The 22,677-nt window shown below is 46.7% G+C and overlaps 3 protein-coding genes across 6 annotated transcripts; 1 reads left to right on the top strand and 2 right to left on the bottom strand.

Moving 5' to 3' along the window:
- Positions 1-487: 487 nt before the first annotated feature.
- Positions 488-11,826, bottom strand: LOC114771693 (valine--tRNA ligase, mitochondrial-like). 2 transcript variants are annotated; one of them, XM_028964982.1, is made up of 29 exons: positions 11,554-11,824; positions 11,404-11,485; positions 11,201-11,304; positions 10,225-10,346; positions 9,988-10,054; positions 9,812-9,909; positions 9,267-9,348; positions 8,825-8,944; positions 8,637-8,745; positions 8,446-8,534; positions 8,278-8,368; positions 8,069-8,196; positions 7,885-7,988; positions 7,451-7,532; positions 7,288-7,364; positions 7,103-7,190; positions 6,457-6,553; positions 6,310-6,380; positions 5,753-5,878; positions 5,444-5,548; positions 4,844-4,912; positions 3,399-3,477; positions 3,111-3,241; positions 2,384-2,536; positions 1,950-2,174; positions 1,463-1,574; positions 1,044-1,249; positions 811-963; positions 488-672 (listed from the first exon to the last, which is right to left on the bottom strand). In XM_028964982.1, the coding sequence occupies exons 1-29, from the start codon at positions 11,701-11,703 to the stop codon at positions 592-594; spliced, it is 3,201 nt and encodes a 1,066-aa protein (XP_028820815.1). In that variant the 5' UTR covers positions 11,704-11,824; the 3' UTR covers positions 488-591. The 2 variants fall into 2 exon arrangements, 1 of the variants encoding a protein (XP_028820815.1); XR_003743866.1 differs by lacking the exons at positions 488-672; positions 811-963 and having other exon boundaries at positions 1,213-1,249; positions 1,463-1,725; positions 11,554-11,826.
- Positions 11,816-19,198, top strand: LOC114771694 (E3 ubiquitin-protein ligase PPP1R11). Its single transcript, XM_028964983.1, has 3 exons — positions 11,816-12,093; positions 17,741-17,849; positions 17,947-19,198. The coding sequence occupies exons 1-3, from the start codon at positions 12,016-12,018 to the stop codon at positions 18,123-18,125; spliced, it is 366 nt and encodes a 121-aa protein (XP_028820816.1). The 5' UTR covers positions 11,816-12,015; the 3' UTR covers positions 18,126-19,198.
- A 453-nt stretch (positions 19,199-19,651) lies between these two features.
- LOC114771704 (uncharacterized) lies at positions 19,652-21,784 on the bottom strand. 3 transcript variants are annotated; one of them, XM_028965012.1, is made up of 3 exons: positions 21,561-21,781; positions 20,596-21,440; positions 19,652-20,422 (listed from the first exon to the last, which is right to left on the bottom strand). In XM_028965012.1, exon 2 carries the CDS (start codon positions 21,409-21,411, stop codon positions 20,617-20,619), a length of 795 nt encoding a protein of 264 aa, XP_028820845.1. In that variant the 5' UTR covers positions 21,412-21,440; positions 21,561-21,781; the 3' UTR covers positions 19,652-20,422; positions 20,596-20,616. The 3 variants fall into 3 exon arrangements, with proteins under 3 accessions (XP_028820845.1, XP_028820842.1, XP_028820843.1); XM_028965009.1 differs by having other exon boundaries at positions 19,652-20,419; positions 21,561-21,777; XM_028965010.1 differs by having other exon boundaries at positions 19,652-20,419; positions 20,596-21,784.
- Positions 21,785-22,677: the final 893 nt, after the last annotated feature.

The following is a 22,677-nucleotide window of genomic DNA, read 5'->3' on the forward strand; positions in this document are numbered from 1 at the left end:
AACGCCCCGCCCCCATGTACCCTTCTCCCTAGCAACTGAACACCCCTGGCAACGGTTGCGAGGCGATTTGTTATAATGATTCGAAAATGATACTTCGCTGTTCTAATTTGCGATAAGCAACTTAATGAAATGGCCATCTGGGCTGATCTGGACGCTGCTGTGAACCACGTGGGCAATCTGGAGCCCTTTCATGTGGTGAAATTCACAAGAAATATATTATTTACATTGCAAATGACATTTAAATTCATTTTCATTCGTTTACATTAACAGCATTTACCAGACGCCCTTATCTAGAGCGACTTACAATCAGGGACAGTCCCCCCTGGAGACACTCAGGGTTAAGTGTCCTGCTCAGGGACACAATGGTAGTAAGTGGGGTTTGAACCTGGGTCTTCTGGTTCATAGGCCAGTGTGTTACCCACTAGGCTACTACTTATTATGAAGACTTTACAAATAAACACATGAAATAATCACATGGACTTCTGAAGAGAGTCTCACCCATGAAAAATACATAAATATTTTAATGAACAAAGTACAGTGTGCACTAGCAGGACATTTCCTGGTTTCACCATTAATCCACAGTAAAAATGATCAAGGACCACGGTTTCCCCCTCTGTCTAAGGCCTGAAGTTGGTCCTCCAAGTTCTTCAGTTCTTGCTGCATGGCCGATATCTAAAAGGTTGATGGGGGGAAAAAAGGTGGAAAAAAGTAATGAGATGTAAAATCATGATAGTTAACTTTCTACGGATCACAGCTAAATTCAGAAGTCATATCAGAAGGCACATAACTAAATCCGAACCTTCACCTCACCCTGTTCTCAGTCTCCTTCCTCACACGCTCTGGAACCTTCTCTTGATATTTCGGTGTTCGAGTTTGGGCATGTAACTGCTGCAGCGTACAGACGACCTTCTCTCTGCGTTTGGAGATTGCGTCCTTCTGTTTATCCATGAAATGACTCTGAGTCTGAAAAGAAGTGACAACCAGAAGAGTTTGTGAAGACAGGCATCTGCATGATAACAGCGCTGAACAGGGATTTTTACTACCTGGACGTCCAGGTGCAGCTGACAGGAGTGGTTGACCACACCCACTGCACAGCCTTTAGGGGGACGAGGGGCGGAGGGGACGTGAGGAGAGTTTTCACCGTCATCAGGGTAATGGAGATGAAGGTTGGAGATCCTGGCCAAGGTGTTAACAGCAGGAGCAAAACGCAGGAGGGTCTTCGCTTGGGTTGGTGTACAGACCACCCACACTATAACACACCCGGGGGGATTAATACATATTAAATACTGAAAACAATACGCAAGCAGGTCAATCTTAAAAAGTCATTTTAAACATCCCCATGTGGAGGGACCATGTAATATGCTGGTGTTATTATGCAATAATAATAATTAATACTTTTTTGTCTTAAATGATTTCAAATCATTTTAAATGATTTTCTCGCAGCATTCAGATTTGAACTCACAGTCTGGTCTTTCCCTGGTCATGTGGCACTGGGCACGCAGTGACCTGGTTACTCGGGCCACTTCCTGTACCAGAGGAAATTCTGCTTCCTCCTGAGGGAAATGCAAGTGAGCCTGGAAGGACGTAGTCATTTAAAGGAAACATTAGTATGGAGAAAGCAAAAAGAAGAGTGCTTTGTCCTGTAACCATTCCTGTTAGAATCATTACTCCTTTGGTTCAGATCAGACCCAAAGGGACCTGGGGTTGAGTCTAGCAACACCATTTCTGGGGAGATGAATGAACAGAACAATGAATAAAATCATTTAAAAAATTGCATGGGGGAACGAGGCTATTACCAGAGCTGTGAATTTTGATCCTGTTCCTATGTTGTATTATGCATTTATGAGGCTTAATGTACAAAAAGGGCAAAACCATATTCTGTTGTGGGACTCCCTTTTGAAGTACATGTATAATAATTGAAATATTTAGAACATATTGTTTGTCCTCACCAGCTGCGAAGACTGAGGATAGCCCTGCACACACAGACTGGTCGAGGGGTCGGCAGTGCCGCCGTGTGGCTGAAGCCTCTGCCACAGCTCCTCCGTCAGGTAGGGCATGAAGGGTGAGAGGAGGGCCAGGGAGACGGACACACAGTGGAACAAGATCTGCCTCGCCCTCTGCACCTCTCCATCCTCGGCACCATTTCCAGCAGCCAATACGGGTTTAACGCACTCCTATCACGGCAGGAAGGAAACGGACACCTGTCAGAAATATCTCCTTTTATTACGAGCCTTCAAATAGGGTTGCCAACTGTCCTGAATTGTCCAGGACACCCCGAAATATGGGTTATTTGATCTGGAGAGCTGGGGGGTGGGGTTGAGAAAGTTGGCAACCCTACCTTCAAGACAAGAGCACATGAGACTGAAAGTAGACCTGCTCTCACCAGGTAGACGTCACACAGGCTGTGCACCCAGAAGGACTGCAGGGTGGAAGTGACAGAGTGGAGCTCGTAGTTCTCGAAGCCCCGTTCACACTGCAGAACGGTGCTGTAGAGCTGGGAGCAAATCCACCGGTCGATACTGGACAGGGGCGAGATCTGACGGAGAGACAAGATTATTAAAAACAATCTCCACAAAATTCCAGTCACTAAAATAGAGGAATGCACAAAATATATTACTAATGTACTAAATAAATACATTTACTAACGTAATAAATCATTTTACTAGTCTTGTAACTGATGTATTTGATCATCCATAATATGAAAATAATTGAAATGATCATTAATGCATCTCTGCATATTGAAAAGCTTATTAGCCCACGCTGCATTTAATAGAAAAGGGAACCAAATTAAATTAAAGGTTGGCTAATTTGAATAAATCATGGCTATAAAATTGCATACTGAGCAATAATAATAATACTTTAAATGGTTATTATATAAAATGTGCACACAAACAATACATGAGCTGAATTGGCCCTAAAACTATCCGTCTCCATCTTTATGTAAGTGTTGTGTCTGGCTAAGATGAATTTTGCATCCATGTCAAAGGTCAGACAGCACCAGGAAGTGAACAAAAGACAGCTGCGGTAACAGCATTAAGTTAAGGTGATGTTTTAAATATTTAAAATGTGATTATGAGATATTTTAACAGTCCAGGGTCCTGGTTCTGTACCTCAGCGGTGGTCCCCAGTGGAGAACCGCTGTTCTCCAGCGCTCCCAGTGTGAACTTCACCGTCTGCCACATCTTGTTGCAGAAGTGTCTGCAGCTCAGCACCTGCGACACAGACAGATTGATGTCTTCTCCTAAGAGACAAACAGGGAAGAAACGAGCCTGAAGTCCAGGATATTTATCATGCGTGACAATCGAGGAAGAAGGAGGAAATGAGTGCAAGTACATCCAAAATATTAAAATCTGGTTCTGGAAAGACAAAAACATCTACGTTCTCGGAATGCGACTCACCGTGGATTTTATGAGAACAGAGGGCAAACCGCATGGCATCAGCGCCACATTCCGGGATCCCTTTAGGAAAATCCTTCCTCTAGAGAAGTGAGAAATTTTAATGACTGTATAAATCATTGTCAGTGTCCCACAAAATACAAACAAATCACATAAAAGTCACAAAAAGCGCCCCAGAATAATCTACTCTAGCTGTATTAATGGCTGAAAAATGTGGGGAACTGAATAATTTTATAAAATGCTGTGGTATGTTGCTTCAGTCAATAATAATTTGACAGCAGTTTAAATAAATCACATTGCTACATGACTGCTCGATTACACTCGCAAAATTAAAGTAGTTTAATGCATTTTTTTGTACTTTTATGATAATCCATACTGATTAATTAACAACTGGCACAGCTATTAATTCTTGCCAAAATTGTGACACATTTAGAGGCTTTAGAGGCTCACAATTCCAACAAAATTCCTTTTGAGTATGGCCTGGTGATGCATACATATTATGTATTATTTTTATGATAATCAAGGCAGTTTTAATGAGTATTATGGTGACAGCTAAATAAATCGATTAGAGGCTATATGTTACATTTACTGTATCAGGGTTAAGGGTTTTTAAAGTTTGTCACTGCAGCTGATCCTATAAATCATTTCACCAATTTAAAGGTCTAAATGACAATTGATCTTTAAAAGGTGATTGTTTCGAAGCAACATAAAAGTGGAACTTTTCGATTCAACTACTGTCTCACTCTCACACACACCGATCACCCACACGTTCACACCGATAGTGTGTTTAAAACTGCCAGTCGCAGCAGGAGACTTGAGAAGCTGGTGGCAGCCCACTGACCTGGACCACAGTGCCACCCTGTGGCTCAACCACGCAGATTTTATGGTCATTTTAAAAAATAATGATACGCAAATTGCTGAAAATGTGATAATGGTAATATTGTGCTATTAGCCTAGTGGGTAACAAACTCGCCTCTGCACCAGAAGACCACGAAGTCCCAGGTTCAAACCCCACTCACTACCATTGTGTCCCTGAGCAAGACTCCCTGTAACTGCTGTCATCTAGTCATCTGCTAAATGACAATAAATGTACAATACATTTATCAGACGTCCTGATCCAGAGCGACTTACAACGTGCTTCCATGTCACCATGGATGAAGTGGTCAGTTCTGGTTCACTAGGACCCCCAACTCTTTTTATTCACTCTGTTCTAGTTTCTATACAGAAGTCAGACAAGAAGAAGGTCACAAGTTCATCTAAATATTCTCTAAAGAGAAGTGTAAATGTAAGACCCATGAGAAGTTAAGAGCAGGCAGTCAGTTTATTGGCCAATTAAAGACATGCTTTCTGACAGATCTTTTTACAATTGAATGTTCTTTTGTAGTGCACTACCTTGAGACCCATAAGGATTCATCGTTCAGAAAATAGAGGAAACTGTTCAAACTGACCTGTGCTTCCATGGCAACGGTGGTTTCTCTCGGGTCCAGGTTGCCTTCTTTCACTTTCTCCTGAAGCCTCTAAAATAATGAAGTCAATGACAGCAGAGGACTGAGACGTGGTACTTGACCTAATCCTCTTAAAACGGACCTGCGGCGAGTATTTTTTAACAACAGTTCACGAAAGTGCATGGACACAGTCAACTTTTACCGTGATCTCTGACGAGGATTCCTGCAGCTCTGCATAACATCTTATTACTCGCTGAATACGGTAATGCAGGGGTGCAGACATGAAAAAGTCATTTCATACTCCATTTGCGCATTTTCTGCCCTCGCAACCACTGCTTGCTTCCTGGCTTAAGGGCGATAGGTATTGTAAGCTACTTAACAGGTTTTTCTCTGCAGCTCCATCTAGGGCCTTATTTTTCTTATTCTTTTTGGAGGGCTGCCATTACTGATTCTGTTGGAGCTGCGTCCTTCATGCACCGCTGGGATTTAGTGTTCTGACAGCACAAAACTACTGTGGATCATGGGAGGTTGGGAGGAAAAGGAAAAAACACTCAGCAAGAATGTGTGTATGCGCACATAAAACAAGCTTTGAAGTCACCATACCTCCAGCGAGACACCAGAGATGACGTCCAGGGGATCGATGACGTTTCCCAGAGATTTACTCATCTTCCTGCCATGCTTGTCCCGTACCAGAGAATGCAGGAGCACCTGTATGACAGAGATGAAGGAGATAAAAAAAAAAGAGAGACAGGCGGAAAAGACATCAGGCGGATTGCAAAGACAGGGAGGTCCCTGAAATATGAATTTACCATTAAGTCAGAGTGGTCTTTCAGCAGTAATCCCCAGTTTTGGTTCTTGGAATGTGGGTTCTGCTATTCAGGTCAACATATTTCCACACAGAGATTAACATACCTGCTTAAACGGCAGCTGCCCGGTCAATTCTGTGCCCAGCATAACCATCCTGGCCACCCAGAAGAAGATGAGATCACTTCCTGTCTCCAGAATAGTGTTGGGGTAGAACTGTGCCAGGTCAGGGGTCTGAGGGACAGAGTGAGAAAAAGGTTCCCTTCACATCCTACAAAAGGGGAAGTAAGACTGCAAAAAAGGGCTGTTTACTGTATACACACACACACACACACACACACACACACACACACACACACACACACACACACACAGAACGCTCGGCGGTGGGCGTGTCTGGTGTGCAGGGAGCACAAGAGCAGCAACCACTTGTTTTTTCTCTTTTGAAAACCTGACTGGTTGGCTAATGTGTTCATGTTTGGAAAGATTGCATAAACTCACTTATAGCTGGTGCTGGATGTACGCTTGAAACGGCCTGTGCCTTATCTGACTATTGTCTCTATAGTAGTTCTTTAATAAAGCAATTCTAATTTAACCTATAATGAAGTATCTATATAACTACGGAATAAAAAGAGTCTGTAAGAACGGTTACGGACAACCGTTACCTTCCGTGGCCATCCCAGCATGGCAAAGGGGAAAAGACCAGAGGAGAACCAGGTGTCCAGAACATCTGTATCTAAGGAGAAAGGAGATTTACAACGTGGCAGGTATTCGGAACAACTGAAACGGCCTGAAATGGTCAGAAAATGCACCTTGGCTCAGGGTGATGTCACTGGGCAGCGTTTTGAACTTTGTCACAGCGCGCTGTCGAGCCTCTTCCTCGGTCCTGCCCCAAGTCCAAAGCTCCTCCTCCAGGGGACAAAATGCAGCTAAACTAACACTTCTGCACATGCAAAGGGTCAAACACCCAGATAAGCACACAGACACAGTTCAGATACGGCAGAAGAGCAGCGAATGGGGCCATTTTGCTGGTTCACGGTCCATATGCTCTCTTAGAAGGAAGCGTGATGAGCGTGGGGCCTCTGGATGATGACATTAACATTTATAGTGACGGCATTTAGCAGACTCACTCATCCAGAGCAGCTGTAGAATCTGTGACCTGAAGCGCTAAAAATGTTCTACCCACGTGATCTACCCATAATGAAGGAACAGCTTCTGGGAGACGTACAGTGGGGAAATTATTGTCTATCAAAAATAATTAATACTGGTAATAGAAGGACTTCTCAAACATGAATTCTTCCTGGTTAGTAGGTGATCAAATACTAATTTAATGTAATAAAATTGATATTTTTATTCAACGATAATTTGTGTGTTAAACTGCCTTGGGAACAAAGTGGGTATAAAAGTGGGATAATCAAATAGCACTTTAATTAGAATAGCAAAATGTGCTCATCCTACCTCCTGGTTGTTTTTGGAATTTGGCAGAGACACCCGATAGGCTGGAATCTGATGACCCCACCACAGCTGTCTGGAAATGCACCAGTCACTGGGGGGGGTAAGACGGAGAAAGGAAGAGCGTGAAAAATGACCTTAATCAGAATTCCGTATCTGTGGAACATAAAGATGAAGAATAAAAAAATGACCTGATGTTGGAGAGCCAGTTCCTCCAGGTTTTGGTATAAAAAGAGGGGATAATTTCAAGTTCTCCGTCATCTACAGCCTAGAGACAGAAGGCTACGTTGAGGAGCTGGGAGCGGGAACCCAGGGACACACACACACACATCAGAGGCTTTCAAGTCATCGTACCTGAATGGCTTTTCCTGCCATTTCCCCGCAGCGCACAAACCACTGCTTTCTCAACAGCGGCTCAATCACGTCCCCGGATCGGCTGGAGGAGAACGGAGGAGAATCAGGGCACGTTGGGGAGCAAGGCCGGCGACTTTACATTGTCCCGTTTCCATGGCGACCGAGGGAGCCAAGATGAATCGCTGGTGGCGCGTAAATCACTGACAGGGTTTCTGCTCAAGTTCTGAATTAATCTACACCGCCTCCCATAGTCATCATAATTATCTGTCTAATGTGGGGGTCTGTTCGCTTCAAATCAGATCATTCAGTCATGTATTTCGTATAAAAAAGGTTGTTAAACTTTGAGTACATTTAATTCAGAATAAGAAGATGTGTGGTTTCATAATAATGGAGGAGAAGATACTGACATCATAGCTCTAGTCAAATTCCAGTACCTGCACACAGGTAAGGACATGGGATGGTCCCTCCTTCCTCTGAACATCTTCTTCTCCATCAGTGCTTCCATCACTCGTTCTCGAGCGTCAAACCGCCTCACGCCCTGAATGGGCAAAATTCATTAAGAAAATATACTGCAATGGTGAAATTCAGAATTTCTAGACTGAAAGAGACATTATTCACCTCCAGCCACTGGCCACAGAGAGAAGTCATGTGACCATCTCCACCGATCACAGTGAGGTGTGGCAGCGAGTGCCTCTGAGAGAGAAGGAAGTCGGTGTGGTCGTGCGCTGGGGTGACTTTGACCGCTCCTACATGAAGCACAATAAAAAAATCGAATTCAGTGAGGTGCCGAAGCACTCTTTATGGGAAGGGTCTCGTTTCTTCTTTACCTGTCCCCAGCTCCTTGTCGACAAGCGCATCGGCGATAATAGGTAGAAGTCTCTCTGTGAATGGGTGCCTGCACGCTCTACCATGAAGGTCCTGCAGGATGTCCAACACGGAACATTTAACAATTCCCATTTAGACCTAGTTATATGAGGCAATAATGGCATTCATACCTTGTAGCGAGGGTCCTCGGGGTGCACCGCGATGGCCACGTCACCCAGTATGGTCTCAGGACGAGTGGTCGACACACTAACTTCACCTTCTGAACACACAAAACGTACAAAGTCGCATCCACAGGGCGAAAAATGGTCATAAAATGTTAAAAACAAAATGGAGCACAAAGAGTTTAAATTGGGGGACTCACCCACACCCTCTAAAGGATAAGCAAAAGTGACCATGGTCCCAAACTCAATTCTCTTCTCGTAACCGGGGACAGACAGCAGCGTTCTTCCAGTTAACTGTTTCATTTCAACCTATAACCAATTCACGCGATTACTCGGGGAGCTTCCCGGGGAAAATGCAGTGCACCCCTCAAAAGTGGCCATGCCACACCTCTACATCGGAGATGGCCGAGCCCAGCGCGCAGCTCCAGTTCACCAGGGCCTCGGAGCGATAGATCAGGCCAGAGTCGCACAACCGCACAAACGCCTCAGTCACAGCACGGCTGAACCCCTACCAGTGGGAGAGAGAGGCCAAAACCAAGATTCACTGTCATAGCAACACATCTCAACATCGCTTTAAATATATTCTGATACTGTCCCATGCATCAGTGTGACAGACTATAATATTTTACTTCTGAAAGCAATGTTAGTTTTAGGTGAACGTTTAAGATTAAATTTCTACATAAGTCAATACATTTTCAATACATGTTCAATCCAGACCATTTATATGAGAATTTAAAAAACTATCTAATGTGTTTAAATGTTTGGATTACATTGAATTGCTTTTTTATAAGTCTACAGATCTACAGGCCACAACCAATCAGCTAAATTACCTCATCCATGGTAAAACAAGCTCGGCTCCAGTCCAGCGAAGCGCCAAGTTTCCTTAACTGATGATAGATCTCATCTCCTTTCCTGTTACAATGAAGAGCGCACATTTATCAGTCAATCATCTTCCATTCGCACAATAAATCTGTGTATCATTTCCATTTTTACATTCATGGCATCTTTAGCAGACGCCCTTATCCTGTGACTATGACTGGTGACAGGGACAGTCCCCCTGGAGACACTAACTCAGGGACACAATGGTCGTTACTACCACAGGGTGTTAGTAGCCTAGTGGGTAACACACTCGCCTATGAACCAGGAGACCCAGGTTCGAATCCCACTTACTACCATCGTGTCCCTGAGCAAGACACTTAACCCCGAGTGTCTCCAGGGGGACTGTCCCTGTAACTACTGATTGTAAGTCGCTCTGGATAAGGGCGTCTCATAAATGCTGTAAATGTAAATGTAGGTGGGGTTTGAACCTGTGAATTTGTGGTCTTCTGGTTCATAGGCGGGTGCTGTGCAGATTAAAGAGAAGACTAAGACTCACTCATTTTTCCACTTCCACACTTCCCGCAGGAACTCCTCTCTGCCGTAATCCTGCCTGTGCTTCCCATGTTCTCGAAGCAACCTCCTCTCCACCACAGACTGAACACAACAAAAGATGGGTGCCAGTGAGGACGCCGAACACGCCCCTCGACAGCTGTCGCAGAGCGTAAATCCCACCTGTGTAGCGATACCGGCGTGGTCACATCCAGGCACCCACAGTACTTTACAGCCCAGCATGCGGCGCCTGGAGGGTCAAAAACAATGGAATTCAAGTTCAAAGTTGCTTTGAGAAAATCAGAATCACCAGCCACCACACAGCAGTAGTTGTGGTGAAAAAGCTACATGCTAATCAATATACCATGTTTATCATATTTATAGAAACTCCATCAAAAAAAATTATAATTAAGTCTTCACCAGCGAGCCAGAGAGTCTTGAATGGCCACAGTGAGGGCGTGTCCAAGATGTAAAGTGCCAGTCACGTTAGGTGGTGGGATACAAAGGGAGAACGTGCGGCTGGCGGCGTGTGGCAGCTTGTTCTGAACACATCACACATGAAAGTGAAGTGATTGTCATTGTGAAACATGTGTCCTCTGTATTTAACCGCCACACTTCCTTAACCACTAGGCCACCACTGCCACATAAACACAACCAGGGTGTTCCTCAGGGTTCTGTACTGGGGCCTCTCCTTTTTACCATCTATACGTCCCCCATGATCAGATCATTCACCAGTTATGACTAAATATTCATTGTTAAGCAGTCAGTTGTACATCAGCACCAAGCCCTCCACAACATCCCAAGCTGGTTGTATTCTAATCTTCTCAAGTTAAATAACCATAAACTTAAACCCTTGATTGTAGCTGGTCATGAAGTAAGTAGTTTCCTCCTTGATTGAGAGAATCCATCGTGGTCCAGAACCTGGGCGTCACCAGTCTCATTCCAATAGCACATCACTTCTCCATTTGCCCGCCTGCACTGGTCACCAGTCTACTTTCCTCCTCCTAACCTACAAATGCCTCCATGGCTTGGCCCCTCAGGATTTATCTGATCCGTTTCACCCCTGCACCCCATCTCAGCGTCTATGGTCCTCAAAAACAGGACGACACTCCATCCCTCACGCCGGATTTTGTTCCTCGGGTGACAGAGCTCTGGAATTTGTTCTCCTCCAACATCTCTGGACATTTTCAAGAGAGCCTACACATTCACAGAGGCCTTCAGGCTCTAAACTAACTTGTGTGGAGCCACCCTGGGTTCCATGAAAAGTGCAATACAAAAGTAATATTATTATTATCATCATTATGATCAGCCAGATGTAATAAGTTGATGAGTGTTCTGTCACCCCAGCACTGTTTAATTTGACGTAAAATCACACAAAAGACGCAATTGTCCTTACATGATACTCGGGTGTGAAAAAGCCCTCCTTCTCCCACCACTGGTACCAGCCGGATTCCACGTATTCTGGACTGTAGGACTGAGGGAAGGGGACAGACGTGGTGTCTAATAAATACAAAAGAGGTTCGAAAAGTAAGAAACACGCACATTTATCACATCTAGTCAGGCCTTAAAACGAGCCTGGTCTAGAAGTGGGTGTCCCACCTTTCTTCTCCCCTGGAAGGGTGGAACCCGTGTACGTCCTCTTCTGCTTCTCTGTCCATTTCATTCCTGGATGTTGAACCTCCTGCAAAGCAGGCAACGTCACGACTGTGCTCGGGGATGATTGACAGTGATTGACAGGTGGCCACTTACACGGTTGAAAATGAGCTCTTCCCGCTCTCGCCTCCGTCTGTCTTTCTCCGCCCGAGTCCGTGTCGGCGGGGACGAGGTTCCCGAGTGGCGCCTGCATCTGCCGGTGAAGCCCGCCGTCACCCCGAGGGGCCCGCAGCGCGACCTCCACATGGTCCGGGGAACCAGGCTCTCAGTCCACAATCTCCTGTTCGTTCGCCGTTTCGTCCTTCCTGCCGAGTTCTAGACCGCGTTTCTCATCGGAGCCAAACTAGAAGAACACCGTCACCGGAAGTGGTCCGTCCACAAGTGTTGTCCGGCAGGCAACGTAATCGGCGCATCAACAACCATCCCATGACCACGACTCGTCTCGACGGCGCTGATTACGTGACGCGCGGCCGGCGTGGGTAAGGGCGAGTCCCGCGGAACAAGGGCGCTAACAGGCGAGCAGGGCGGCAAGATCCGGCTACCGAGCAGCCGCACGCCATGGCGGAGCCTCCGGGTACCTCGAGTGAAACGATCACGGAGACGGTCCAGACGAGCACGCCGCCACCGCCCCAGCAGGTACGCGGTGCTCTCCTCACGGCACGGTCAGCTGGTTAAACTGGTTAACCTGATCTCACGAAATGATCAGCTAGTTAAACTGGTTAACCTGATCTCAAAGCACGGTCGGCTGGTTAAACTGGTTAACCTGATCTCACGGCGCGGTCGGCTGGTTAAACTGGTTAACCTGATCTCACGAAATGATCAGCTAGTTAAACTGGTTAACCTGATCTCACAGCACGGTCGGCTGGTTAAACTGCTTAACCTGATCTCACGAAACGATCAGCTAGTTAAACTGGTTAACCTGATCTCACAGCACGGTCGGCTGGTTAAACTGGTTAACCTGATCTCACAGCACGGTCGGCTGGTTAAACTGGTTAACCTGATCTCACGAAACGATCAGCTAGTTAAACTGGTTAACCTGATCTCACAGCACGGTCGGCTGGTTAAACTGGTTAACCTGATCTCACAGCACGGTCGGCTGGTTAACCTGATCTCACAGCACGGTCGGCTGGTTAAACTGGTTAACCTGATCTCACAGCACGGTCGGCTGGTTAAACTGGTTAACCTGATCTCACGAAACGATCAGCTAGTTAAACTGGTTAACCTGATCTCACAGCACGGTCGGCTGGTTAAACTGCTTAACCTGATCTCACGAAACGATCAGCTAGTTAAACTGGTTAACCTGATCTCACAGCACGGTCGGCTGGTTAAACTAGTTAACTTGATCTCACGAAACGATCAGATAGTTAAACTGGTTAACCTGATCTCACAACATGGTTGGCTGGTTAACCTGATCTCACAGCACGGTCGGCTGGTTAAACTGCTTAACCTGATCTCACGAAACGATCAGCTAGTTAAACTGGTTAACCTGATCTCACAGCACGGTCGGCTGGTTAAACTGGTTAACCTGATCTCACAGCACGGTCGACTGGTTAAACTGGTTAACCTGATCTCACGAAACGATCAGCTAGTTAAACTGGTTAACCTGATCTCACAGCATGGTTGGCTGGTTAACCTGATCTCACAGCACGGTCGGCTGGTTAAACTGGTTAACCTGATCTCACAGCACGGTCGGCTGGTTAACCTGATCTCACAGCACGGTCGGCTGGTTAAACTGGTTAACCTGATCTCACAGCACGGTCGGCTGGTTAAACTGGTTAACCTGATCTCACGAAACGATCAGCTAGTTAAACTGGTTAACCTGATCTCACAGCACGGTCGGCTGGTTAAACTGGTTAACCTGATCTCACAGCACGGTCGGCTGGTTAACCTGATCTCACAGCACGGTCGGCTGGTTAAACTGGTTAACCTGATCTCACAGCACGGTCGGCTGGTTAAACTGGTTAACCTGATCTCACGAAACGATCAGCTAGTTAAACTGGTTAACCTGATCTCACAGCACGGTCGGCTGGTTAAACTGCTTAACCTGATCTCACGAAACGATCAGCTAGTTAAACTGGTTAACCTGATCTCACAGCACGGTCGGCTGGTTAAACTAGTTAACTTGATCTCACGAAACGATCAGATAGTTAAACTGGTTAACCTGATCTCACAACATGGTTGGCTGGTTAACCTGATCTCACAGCACGGTCGGCTGGTTAAACTGCTTAACCTGATCTCACGAAACGATCAGCTAGTTAAACTGGTTAACCTGATCTCACAGCACGGTCGGCTGGTTAAACTGGTTAACCTGATCTCACAGCACGGTCGACTGGTTAAACTGGTTAACCTGATCTCACGAAACGATCAGCTAGTTAAACTGGTTAACCTGATCTCACAGCATGGTTGGCTGGTTAACCTGATCTCACAGCACGGTCGGCTGGTTAAACTGGTTAACCTGATCTCACAGCACGGTCGGCTGGTTAACCTGATCTCACAGCACGGTCGGCTGGTTAAACTGGTTAACCTGATCTCACAGCACGGTCGGCTGGTTAAACTGGTTAACCTGATCTCACGAAACGATCAGCTAGTTAAACTGGTTAACCTGATCTCACAGCACGGTCGGCTGGTTAAACTGCTTAACCTGATCTCACGAAACGATCAGCTAGTTAAACTGGTTAACCTGATCTCACAGCACGGTCGGCTGGTTAAACTAGTTAACTTGATCTCACGAAACGATCAGATAGTTAAACTGGTTAACCTGATCTCACAACATGGTTGGCTGGTTAACCTGATCTCACAGCACGGTCGGCTGGTTAAACTGCTTAACCTGATCTCACGAAACGATCAGCTAGTTAAACTGGTTAACCTGATCTCACAGCACGGTCGGCTGGTTAAACTGGTTAACCTGATCTCACAGCACGGTCGGCTGGTTAAACTGGTTAACCTGATCTCACGAAACGATCAGCTAGTTAAACTGGTTAACCTGATCTCACAGCATGGTTGGCTGGTTAACCTGATCTCACAGCACGGTCGGCTGGTTAAACTGGTTAACCTGATCTCACAGCACGGTCGGCTGGTTAACCTGATCTCACAGCACGGTCGGCTGGTTAAACTGGTTAACCTGATCTCACAGCACGGTCGGCTGGTTAAACTGGTTAACCTGATCTCACGAAACGATCAGCTAGTTAAACTGGTTAACCTGATCTCACAGCACGGTCGGCTGGTTAAACTGCTTAACCTGATCTCACGAAACGATCAGCTAGTTAAACTGGTTAACCTGATCTCACAGCACGGTCGGCTGGTTAAACTGGTTAACCTGATCTCACAGCACGGTCGGCTGGTTAAACTGGTTAACCTGATCTCACGAAACGATCAGCTAGTTAAACTGGTTAACCTGATCTCACAGCATGGTTGGCTGGTTAACCTGATCTCACAGCACGGTCGGCTGGTTAAACTGGTTAACCTGATCTCACAGCACGGTCGGCTGGTTAACCTGATCTCACAGCACGGTCGGCTGGTTAAACTGGTTAACCTGATCTCACAGCACGGTCGGCTGGTTAAACTGGTTAACCTGATCTCACGAAACGATCAGCTAGTTAAACTGGTTAACCTGATCTCACAGCACGGTCGGCTGGTTAAACTGCTTAACCTGATCTCACGAAACGATCAGCTAGTTAAACTGGTTAACCTGATCTCACAGCACGGTCGGCTGGTTAAACTAGTTAACTTGATCTCACGAAACGATCAGATAGTTAAACTGGTTAACCTGATCTCACAACATGGTTGGCTGGTTAACCTGATCTCACAGCACGGTCGGCTGGTTAAACTGGTTAACCTGATCTCACAGCACAGTCGGCTGGTTAAACTGGTTAACCTGATCTCACAGCACGGTCGGCTGGTTAAACTGGTTAACCTGATCTCACAGCACGGTCGGCTGGTTAAACTAGTTAACTTGATCTCACGAAACGATGGTTAAACTAGTTAACTTGATCTCACGAAACGATAGTTAAACTGGTTAACCTGATCTCACAGCATGGTTGGCTGGTTAACCTGATCTCACAGCACGGTCGGCTGGTTAAACTGGTTAACCTGATCTCACGAAACGATCAGCTAGTTAAACTGGTTAACCTGATCTCACAGCACGGTCGGCTGGTTAAACTGGTTAACCTGATCTCACGAAACGATCAGCTAGTTAAACTGTTTAACCTGATCTCACAGCACGGTCGGCTGGTTAAACTGGTTAACCTGATCTCACAGCATGGTTGGCTGGTTAACCTGATCTCACAGCATGGTTGGCTGGTTAAACTGGTTAACCTGATCTCACAGCACGGTCGGCTGGTTAAACTGGTTAACCTGATCTCACGAAACGATCAGCTAGTTAAACTGGTTAACCTGATCTCACAGCACGGTCGGCTGGTTAAACTGCTTAACCTGATCTCACGAAACGATCAGCTAGTTAAACTGGTTAACCTGATCTCACAGCACGGTCGGCTGGTTAAACTGCTTAACCTGATCTCACGAAACGATCAGCTAGTTAAACTGGTTAACCTGATCTCACAGCACGGTCGGCTGGTTAAACTAGTTAACTTGATCTCACGAAACGATCAGATAGTTAAACTGGTTAACCTGATCTCACAACATGGTTGGCTGGTTAACCTGATCTCACAGCACGGTCGGCTGGTTAACCTGATCTCACAGCACGGTCGGCTGGTTAAACTGGTTAACCTGATCTCACAGCATGGTTGGCTGGTTAACCTGATCTCACAGCACGGTCGGCTGGTTAAACTGGTTAACCTGATCTCACAGCACAGTCGGCTGGTTAAACTGGTTAACCTGATCTCACAGCACGGTCGGCTGGTTAAACTGGTTAACCTGATCTCTCGAAACTATCAGCTAGTTAAACTGGTTAACCTGATCTCACAGCACGGTCGGCTGGTTAAACTAGTTAACTTGATCTCACGAAACGATAGTTAAACTGGTTAACCTGATCTCACAGCATGGTTGGCTGGTTAACCTGATCTCACAGCACGGTCGGCTGGTTAAACTGGTTAACCTGATCTCACGAAACGATCAGCTAGTTAAACTGGTTAACCTGATCTCACAGCACGGTCGGCTGGTTAAACTGCTTAACCTGATCTCACGAAACGATCAGCTAGTTAAACTGGTTAACCTGATCTCACAGCACGGTCGGCTGGTTAAACTAGTTAACTTGATCTCACGAAACGATCAGATAGTTAAACTGGTTAACCTGATCTCACAACATGGTTGGCTGGTTAACCTGATCTCACAGCATGGTTGGCTGGTTAACCTGATCTCACAGCACGGTCGGCTGGTTAAACTGGTTAACCTGATCTCACAGCATGGTTGGCTGGTTAACCTGATCTCACAGCACGGTCGGCTGGTTAAACTGGTTAACCTGATCTCACAGCACAGTCGGCTGGTTAAACTGGTTAACCTGATCTCACAGCACGGTCGGCTGGTTAAACTGATCTCATGACACGATCAGCTGGTTAAACTGGTTAACCTGATGTCACAGCACGGTCGGCTAGTTAAACTGGTTAAATAAGTTAAACTGATCTCACGGCACAGTCGGCTAGTTAAACTGGTTAACCTTATCTCACGGCCGGCTGGTTAAACTGGTTAACCTGGACTCATGGCACGGCCGGCTAGTTAACCTGAACTCACGGCATAGACGGCTAGTTAAACTGGTTAACCTGATCTCACGGCACGGTCTGCTGTTTAAACTGGTTAAATGTGTTAAACTTAAAACATACATAACAGTCGGCTGGATAAACTGGTTAAGTGAGTTAAACTGATCTCATGGCACGGTCGGCTGGTTGAACTGGTTAACCTGATCTCATGGCACAGTTGGCTGGTGAAACTGGTTAAATGAGTTACACCGATCTCATGGCACGGTCGGCTAGATAAACTGATCTCACGGCACAGTCGGCTAGTTAAACTGGTTAACCTTATCTCACGGCCGGCTGGTTAAATGAGTTAAACTCACGACACGGTCGGCAGGTTAAATGAGTTAACATGATCTCACAGCATTGTCAGCTAGTTAAACTGGTTACATTTGTTAAACTGATCTCACGGCACGGTTGGATGGTAGTAGCCTAGCGGGAAACACACTCGCCTATGAACCAGAAGACCCAGGTTCAAATCCCACTTACTACCATCGTGTCCCTGAGCAAGACACTTAACCCTGAGTGTCTCCAGGGGGGGACTGTCCCTGTAACTAATGATTGTAAGTCACCGTGTCCGGTTTGTGTGTTTTCCACAGGAGGGACGAAGTCTGACCATTAAACTGAGGAAGAGGAAGACTGAGAAGAAGGTTGAGTTTTCCAGTGACACGGTGGACAATGAACATCTAGGAAGGAGGTCCTCTAAGTGTGAGTTCTGTATCTCTAACCGGCCTGCATTACTTATTCAGTTCAGATCTTTTCCCGGCCGTTCTTCACTGCTGAATGCTCGTCTCTTCTTCTCCAGGCTGCTGTATATATGAGAAGCCCAGGAAGTTTGGGGAGTCTTCGTCAGAGAGCGAAGGGGAGGATGAGGAGGGATGCGGGAGCGCTCACTGCATTATGGGACACAAGGGCAGGCATGGACAGAGTGGTCCTGGTGGAACCACAGTGCCCCCTAGCTCCGGAGGACCGAACCCACACTAGGCGGTTTTCTGATGTTGGCCAGGGCGCGGCACAGCGGGTTCTGCAGTTCGTGACATACGTAACCTTAGCTCCGCTTGCTCACGTTAATTCACGTCGCTGCATTCTTCTTTCTTTTTTGGGGGTTAGAATGATTAAAGTAAAGAACACACAGACAGAACCTTGAGCATGATGACCTTGAGCATATATGAAAGCTTTAGGCATGGAACATTTCGTTAACTGTACCTGGCCACAGAGAGAACCTGTTTTTGGAGGTCACTGAAGCAAGTTTATTTTAAAGGGGGGGGCTCCTTATCTGTCCGGTTTTAAAGTTTCATTATGATTTCGTGTAGGTGTCACATGTATATGGTTTGTATAGTATGAGTAATTGGTTAATACTGTGCCACTTAAGACAATCCTGTATATTTCATTTAAGCATTGACAACATACACCTACATTTTACATTTAAAATGTTGTTCAAGTCCGACTTTTCTTTTCTAACAATAGCAGCAAGGTGTAAAGTGTCAGGAGAGACACGCTGGGTTATCGCAACTGCTGGCTTAAGTTATATTAAATTAAATTAAAGTTTTTGTTTTAATTGTTAAGAAAAAAAGAAATCCAACTGGGAACATAAGACGGACAAGGAATGAATCTAGAGGAGCAGCGTCAAGGCGTTGCCAGTGAGGGCCGCCACCACCACATTGCAGAGGGTCCCGGTGTCTTTGAGGGTCCCGGCAGAGGGTCCCGGCTTCTCAACTCGCGCCCAGAAATGAGGCTCCATTAGTGTTAATTTCTAGCGATCTGCAGGTTCGTGTCAGAGTTGCATGCTGGTTGTTCGAGTGCCACCTTGTTCTTCTTGGTGATGAGTACTGTCTACGCTGTAGCTACGGTCCAGTATCACACTCACACGTTGTACGTTTTGCGTGGCTCTACACCAAACTTGCTTACTTTGACATAACAGAGGATCTCACTTTAATGTAGAACAGTGATTATTCCGTTTTTTTTATTTTTTAATAAGCTGAACCGCTGAGGCACCTGTCTGTATATAATGAGATCATGAGAGCAGATTTAATGTGAAATAAAGAGGTTTGAACTGATCAAGGCACGGTCTCTTTTTGAGGTGCTGTTCACGGCGAACTTTGACCCTGTGGGGCTTCTATTCTCTCATGAGGCAGTTCCACAAAGCAAAATTTGCTTATCCAATTCGTTTTCTAAAACTTTTACTTTTAAGTATTCGTATTAAGGATGTAAAGTTCTTGCTTTGTGGAAATAAAAAAAATAATTTGCTGAAGAGAAACTGTTCGGTTTATTGTCAGCTCTGAACGTTGACAGTGGCGACGTCCATTTTAGCCATCGTCCACGATCACCAAAACCTAAATACGGTCATAAATACACTCAGTAATCACAGTACAGTCATGTATTCAGAATACTGAAAATACATTTTTGTAAGTGCATGTGTGACATTACCATGGTGTTATGATAACCCCATAATATGATATGAGTTCCATAAATGACAATGCATCAATTTCATCAAACACACAACTGAGAACTTGTGAGATGGCAGCACTTTATTATCTTGCATGAAAAAGGCATTTATAGGTTTTTTATTTGAAGCCTTCTGATGGGTAAACCAACAGTGAACATGCCCCATGCACGCTTATTAATGGCCAGGAAACCGTGACCTAATTAGGAAAATAAGCAGAACGTTTAAAAGAGCTTTTCTCCGTCCGTCATACGCTTCTACTACGCGACTGAACACGCGGCGGAGCATCCGCACGTACGGGTTCGAGTCAGGACGTAGAAACGCTGCGGCCGGGAGGATCTGGACGTGTGGTGACGGCTCTGTGGCCGTGACAGAAATGTGGTGAGGACTGTATGGCACATGAACACTCGTACACTAGTAGTGTAACACACCTGGTGACGGTTAGAGCGAGCACTATAGTAAATGTAGTGGTGCAACACGCATGGACAAGACAGGAATTACTAATGGGGCAGAGTTTGGCGTCTCGGATTCACAGTCTTCCCGCTTTGGCTGCTGGTGAAGGTTCCTTCCGTCCATTCATCCACGTCTGAGATGTTCTCCATTGCTGCGTCCTTCCTGTGTTCAGAAACGCTCTCATCCCAACAGTTCAGTATTGGACCTCAGCTCCGTATTTTTAGAGGAATGATCAGCACAGTAAGAGGACAGAGGACAGTCCAACGAAGCAGCTTTAGGTTCTACTCTGGAGGCAGAAGTTCCCAAGCGAAGTCCTCGTGGAGCTTCTCCTCGTCTTTTGGGGTACTACTCCAGGCGTCTGGCTTGATAGGTTCTCCGACCCCTGCTGAATAACAGAAAAGGATCAGTCGGTTCAATCCGGACATCCACATCACGGACAACCAACATCTGGCACATCTGCATTACGTCTGTATCAAATAAAAAGAAGATGGCTGTCGACAGGTTCATCATTTATTGGGTTAGACCTGAAGAGGGACATGTCGTGTTTCCGGTTCGTACCTTTTTAAAAACCGTACCAGATTAAACGGGTACGGTCTTCCCTTTAATGCGTCTGTGAACTGGCAGCTTCACTTCGTCCTCGTCCCGTTCCTCCTCCTCATCCTCCTCCCGCTTCCCCGCGTCCACGTCCCCTGCTCCGATGATCACGCTCTGCCGCACGCTGACGGAGATCACCAGGGCCTGGACGATTCCGTACGCCAAGGCGAACTGCGGCAGGTACTCCTGAACCAGCCACAGGAGGCCAGCCATGCCCACCGTAGAGACGAAGAACATGGCCATGCCGTGGAGCCACAGCTTCAGGGCGCCCTGCACGCCCAGAACGTCCAGGATCACCTTGGCGGGCGGGGACACGGTCCACAGGAAGCCGACCACCAGCAGGTCGAACAGGTGGCGCAGGAAATTGAAGCAGATCTCCAGGTGTTCAGGTAGGACTTCTCCTTCCCACGAGCGTGCGAAGAACGCGAAGGTGGACGGCTGGGGGCCGAGGGCGGTGGGCGAGGGCGGCGGGGTGCCGTAGTCGGAAACGTCTGCGTCGTTGTTGTCCGCGTCCCACCCAACTCGCCTGAGCAGGCCGAGCCGGCCGCGGCAGGACGCCGGCAGGAACCTGCTCCACCAGCCCGGGGGCCTCGCCCGCTCCTCAGCCGCCTCCCAGTACTCCTCCGTCACGTCCTGCTGGGAGATCTTCTCCTGGGGTGCCCCCCAAACCCAGGAGGTCACCCCTCTCCACGTCCAGCTGCTGTCCTGGTCCTTCCTGGTCCTGGTCCTGTCCCCCCAGGGACGCAGCCACCCCCAAACCTGCTGAGCAACGGCGCTCATCTTCTTCTGGTCGGGAGATCAAGAAGGACCTAAAAAAGCACGATATTAGTACCGATCTAGAGACGGAAGGTGAGGAAGTAAGACGAGTTCCTGCCCCGAGGCTGAAGCGGCGTGTTCCGACGCGCCCCGAACCGCCGAACCGCCTTCACCTTCGGTCCGCGTCACAGAACCTCCGCAAAACGTCGCCGTTTAAGCCGCGAACCGGCGTCGCTCGTCTCGTCTTCCATAACCCCGGCCGGCCAGAGTCGCACGACCAGGCGGCGCCATCGTCCGCGTTTCCGGCAGCGGCGCGTAACCCGGAAGCAGCTGGGCGTGACCCCGCGTCACGTAGAACCAGGCGGCGGGGGGAAAACGGGGAGAAAACGGGGTCCCGGTATTTAATCCACCAGTGGGCAGCCGTGACAGGGGACATTTTAACAATCTGACATTAATAATAAAGCATTTACAAGTAATTAACAAAGAATAAATTAAAAAGTAAGAAGCCAGCAGCGTACAAATAATAATACAAAAAAACTATACAGACACTATATACTATTATTTGGAGAAAAGACTCAAAAGGAAGTAACACCAAACTGCTTCAAAATGCATATGGTAACCAGTAATAGTACCAAGGTAACATTTGAAATCTGCCATATTTCAGGTGTAACCACGACTCACCAACTAAGGACCTAAAATATAAAATATTCTCTAAAGACAATTGAAGAAATGTGTTGTGTGTAACGCTGTCCAGGTCAGAGTTGGTGGATCCTGGTTCCTGACACCAAGATGAACCACCAACACCGTAACTGTAGAAGATAGAGGATCTTGAAGCGGACAGATGTCATCAGGTCGTACCATGACACTGGACTAGTGTAAAAATACTCTCCAGTACCTGAAAGTGAAGTGATTGTCATTGTGAGACACTGCAGCACAGCACATGGTGCACACAACGAAAGGTGTTCTCTGTATTTAACCATCACCCTGAGTGAGCAGTGGGCACCATGACAGGCGCCCGGGGAGCAGTGTGTGGGGACGGTGCTTTGCTCAGTGGCACCTTGGCAGCTCGGGATTCGAACCGGCAACCTTCTGATTATGGGGCCGCTTCCTTAACCGCTAGGCCACCATTGGCCCTTCAAGCAGGGACATATTCATTCTATAATACACCACATTAGACTATTTAAAACAAGAAAGACATGCAGGAAAATAAGATGCCCCATGCTATCTGCCTGCAAGTATTTGCATCGAGAGCCCCATTTGCAGCTCTCAATGGAAATACGTTGGCTTCGG

This window comes from Denticeps clupeoides, unplaced genomic scaffold (genome assembly GCF_900700375.1).
Source record: "Denticeps clupeoides unplaced genomic scaffold, fDenClu1.1, whole genome shotgun sequence".
Classification (NCBI taxonomy): Eukaryota; Metazoa; Chordata; class Actinopteri; order Clupeiformes; family Denticipitidae; genus Denticeps; species Denticeps clupeoides.

What these genes read in the sequence shown, in the direction of transcription:
- LOC114771693 (XM_028964982.1), bottom strand. Translation starts at nt 11,703, where the DNA reads ATGTGGAGGTCGCGCTGCGGGCCCCTCGGGGTGACGGCGGGCTTCACC. An exon ending in GGCAGCTGCCGTTTAAGCAG is followed by an intron (nt 5,549 to 5,752) that starts GTATGTTAATCT and finishes TCTGTCATACAG; the next exon opens with GTGCTCCTGCATTCTCTGGT. An exon ending in TCTCTGGTGTCTCGCTGGAG is followed by an intron (nt 4,913 to 5,443) that starts GTATGGTGACTT and finishes TCATTATTTTAG; the next exon opens with AGGCTTCAGGAGAAAGTGAA.
- LOC114771694 (XM_028964983.1), top strand. Translation starts at nt 12,016, where the DNA reads ATGGCGGAGCCTCCGGGTACCTCGAGTGAAACGATCACGGAGACGGTC. An exon ending in CGCCGCCACCGCCCCAGCAG is followed by an intron (nt 12,094 to 17,740) that starts GTACGCGGTGCT and finishes TGTTTTCCACAG; the next exon opens with GAGGGACGAAGTCTGACCAT. An exon ending in AGGAAGGAGGTCCTCTAAGT is followed by an intron (nt 17,850 to 17,946) that starts GTGAGTTCTGTA and finishes CTTCTTCTCCAG; the next exon opens with GCTGCTGTATATATGAGAAG.
- LOC114771704 (XM_028965010.1), bottom strand. Translation starts at nt 21,411, where the DNA reads ATGAGCGCCGTTGCTCAGCAGGTTTGGGGGTGGCTGCGTCCCTGGGGG.